The sequence below is a fragment of the Mandrillus leucophaeus genome, unplaced genomic scaffold, assembly GCF_000951045.1.
Source record: "Mandrillus leucophaeus isolate KB7577 unplaced genomic scaffold, Mleu.le_1.0 Scaffold69, whole genome shotgun sequence".
NCBI classification, from domain to species: Eukaryota; Metazoa; Chordata; class Mammalia; order Primates; family Cercopithecidae; genus Mandrillus; species Mandrillus leucophaeus.
In genome coordinates this window covers 3,543,748-3,547,313 of record NW_012107474.1, presented here as the reverse complement: position 1 = coordinate 3,547,313, position 3,566 = coordinate 3,543,748, and the positions used below count along the sequence as shown (strand labels likewise).

The 3,566-nt window shown below is 52.4% G+C and overlaps 1 protein-coding gene across 1 annotated transcript in view; it reads right to left on the bottom strand.

Moving 5' to 3' along the window:
• Positions 1-406: 406 nt before the first annotated feature.
• TFF2 (trefoil factor 2) overlaps positions 407-3,566 on the bottom strand; it is a 3,916-nt gene continuing 756 nt past the window's right edge. Inside the window, exons 3-5 of the mRNA XM_012002570.1 lie at positions 3,034-3,183; positions 1,518-1,664; positions 407-599 (exon numbers count right to left, since the gene is read on the bottom strand). Of these exons, the coding sequence (XP_011857960.1) occupies positions 586-599; positions 1,518-1,664; positions 3,034-3,183 (311 nt within the window). The 3' untranslated portion in view covers positions 407-585. The remainder of the gene's footprint in view (positions 600-1,517; positions 1,665-3,033; positions 3,184-3,566) is intronic.

Below are 3,566 nucleotides of genomic sequence, written 5' to 3'. Positions count from 1 at the left end.
GCCAGGCATGGTGGCTCACGCCTGTAATCCCAGCACTTTGGGAGGCCAAGGCAGGTGGATCACTTGAGGTCAGGAGTTCGAGACCAGCCTGGCCAACATGGTGAAACCCCATCTCTACTAAAAATACAAAAATTAGCCAGTGTGATGGTGTGCGCCTGTAATCCTGGCTACTCAGGAGGCTGAGGCAGGAGGATAGCTTGAACCTGGGAAGGGGAGATTGTAGCGAGCCAAGATCGCACCATTGCACTCTAGCCTGGGCGACAGAGCAAGACTCTGTCTCAAAACAAAAAAAAACCCCTGCACATACACTCACACATGTACACATTCACATGTGTACACACACCCATACATGTGTACATACGCACACCACCATCACCACCTCTGCGTTAATGAAACCAGAATGAAATTTAGCAGATTTTAAGGGTTTTATTTAAAGAAATGGTATGTTAAACCATTGAAAATGATAAAAAGATGATTAAGAAAACCCAGGATTTCATGAAACACGAAGGTGACAAGGAGCTGAAGTTTCTTCTTTGGTTTTGGAACACCCAGTGAGCCAGATGCATCCTCTGGAACCAGCCTCTCTTAGTAATGGCAGTCTAGAAATTTAAATGCAAGACGGTTGGTAAGGGAACCCCAGAAATGGGGGCACCTAGGCTGTGAAGCTGGGGTGGGCCCACGTCACTTTGCCCAGGAGCTTCCTACTGAAGAAGGAGCCCCTTTCCCGGGGAGGGGATGTAAAGGGACCAAATCCCCCCACCCCAGGCTAGAGTTTCCTCTGTGGGGCGCATTCTCCCCCGACCTTTTTTATGACCTTTAGGTCACATAAGAAAATCACTCGGAAAATCCTGAACATGAAATATTTTGCTCTTTGGAATACTTTGATATCCTAAGGAAAGGCATCCTTCAAGGACCAGCACGCTCTTTCCCCATTTTCCTGGATCTGCTTGGTCTTTTTTTTATCTTGTTACACTCTGTGTCAGGAACACACTGTCACTAAGTGGCTGGGAGAAGTGGACCCATTCCCCTCCGTGGGCGGGACCCTCCCAGGACTGCCCGGAGCAGGACGTTGTGGGGGACGTTTGTCACTCGGGGTCATGTGGGTGAGAACGGGGAGGCCACGGGAGGAGGGGCCAGGTCTGCTTGAATTGGGTCCTCTCTGGTACCCAGCACAGCGCAAGACACTCAGTAGCCTCCAAACACAGATCAGATTGCAATAAAATAGGCAACCCCCCTGAACGTTGCAACACCTGGGGAGGCGACAGGGATGAGCTGCTGTTTCTAGAACCATCACAGATGACACAGTGGCAATGCTGGAGGTTATAAACTTATTGAAAAGACGCTGTCTTTGCCAAGAACATTCTGGAATTGCTTTCAGAATCCCATAGGAGGCAGGGGCCCTGGCCTCGATGGCGTTGAGGCAGCGAGGCAGCTGCCCTCCCCGCACCCCACGTCTAGGGACGGACAAGGAATCATGGTGTCCAGGAACCAGACGGCGCGTCCCACAGCCACGTTACCTTCCACAGACTTCGGGTAGAAGCACCAGGGCACTTCAAAGATGAGGTTGGAGAAGCAGCAATTCCGAGAGGCGCATTCCTCCGGGCTGATGCCCCGGAAGCCACAGTCTCTTCGGGCTGAGACCTCCATGACGCACTGCTCCGACTCTGCCACGGGACAGGCACGACACCGAGACCCAGTCAGGCTTGCTGTGCCCTGGAAAGCTCCACCCCTTCCTCCTCTGAGAGCAGCGCTGGTTTGCAGCCTCCATGGATCATAAGGTGCTGCCGGGGGCAGCATCCCCTGGGACCGCCTCCCCCGCGGACTGTGAGTGTCCGCCCCAGCGACGCTTGGTTGGCCTGTCCTCCCCGAAGGTGGGGCCCATGTGGGGTGGTCACAGTCGGACGTTCTGGAGTCCCCCACCTTGGGGAAATCATTTTGCCTCTCAGAACTCAGTGTTATCCTCTGTAAATGGGGTGGTCCCCCTGACCAATATGAGAAAAGGTTTGTGGGCACCTTGGAAAGATGGAAAGCGTTTGGACACGGTATTGATACCCAAAGACACTGCCATTCGGTGGGCGCTTGTGAACAATCCACCATCTGCCTGGTTTACCTGCCAGGCCCAGCAAGCCTCCCAGCAACAATCTGGGGGAAGAATCGCCCTTCTCCAGAGGACGTGTCCGGTTCCACGCACACAGGTGCTCGGCACACTTGCAATCTTCCTTTGAGCATCCTCGGTGATTACGACTTGGGTCCTGATCCCTTGCGCTGACATAAAACTCACTCCTAAAGAACCCTAGAAGGCTTCACTTCCTTGCCCAACATCTGAGGTCTGTCAGCCCTTATGTTACTACTGTCCTATTAAATAACCTTCATTTCCCCGTGGAAGCTTCCTCAGAAGTCACACTTCAAAAGCTAGAGAAGACCTATTATTGTTTTTTTTCTTTTTCTCAACTAAAATAAAACTGATGTCTCCACACATACATGTCTGCTGAAGGAAATAACGGTGTAGAAATGGGATAGGTGGAACGTTTTCATCTCACTGTTGGCTGACCTGGGCTACCCTCTAGACTAACAGTCCAGGCTAGTCCCAGACTAACCAACCTGGGCTACCTCGAGACTAACAGTCCAGGCTAGCGCCAGGCTAACCAACCTGGTCTAGCCCCAGACTAACAAACCTGGGCTACCTCTAGACTAACAGTCCAGACTGGTCCCAGACTAACCAGCCTGGGCTACCTCTAGACTAACCGGCCTACGCTAGCCCCAGACTAAGCAACCTGGGCTAGCTCCAGACTAACTAACCTGGACTAGCTCCAGACTAACCAACCTGGGCTAGCTCCAGACTAACTAACCTGGTCTAGCCCCAGACTAACCAACCTGGGCTAACCCCAGACTAACCAACCAGGGCTAGCTCCAGACTAACCCACCCAGGCTAACCCTAGACTAGCAACTGGGCCTCCTCCAGCCCATGCTCTGATCTCTGCCTGTGAAGCTATGGCAGCCCAGGAAGAGGGTGTGGTTTCCCTGGAAGATTACCTTGCTTCGGGAGGGGTTCGAAACACCAGGGGACCCCAGCGACACTGGAGTCGAAACAGCATCCTTTGTCAAAGCACTGGTCGCTGGTGATGCCAGGGAAGCCGCAGTTCTTCCTTTTTTGGGGGCTCAGCCTGGAGCACTGGCAGGGGGCTGTGGAAAGACCCTCGGTCAGCCCCGCCCGGGTACCCCAGACCACACTGCTCCTTCTCAGGGGTTTTAGGGGTGCCTCTACTGTCTTGCTGCCACATAGAGAAACACAAAGTCTTATCTTGCCCATATTTAAGCAATGCAGTTTCCTCCTGAGAAACTGGTAGGGCTTTGCTGAAATTGTTATATTAGTTTAAAAAAAAAAAAAGCCAGGCATGGTGGCTCATACCTATAATCCCAGCACTTTAGGAAGCCGAGACGGGCAGATTGCTTGAGCTCAGGAGTTCAAGACCATCCTGGGCAACATGTCAAAACCCCATCTCTACAAACAATACCAAAAAAAAAAAAAAAAGGGCCAGGCATGGTGGTCCACACCTGTGGTCTCA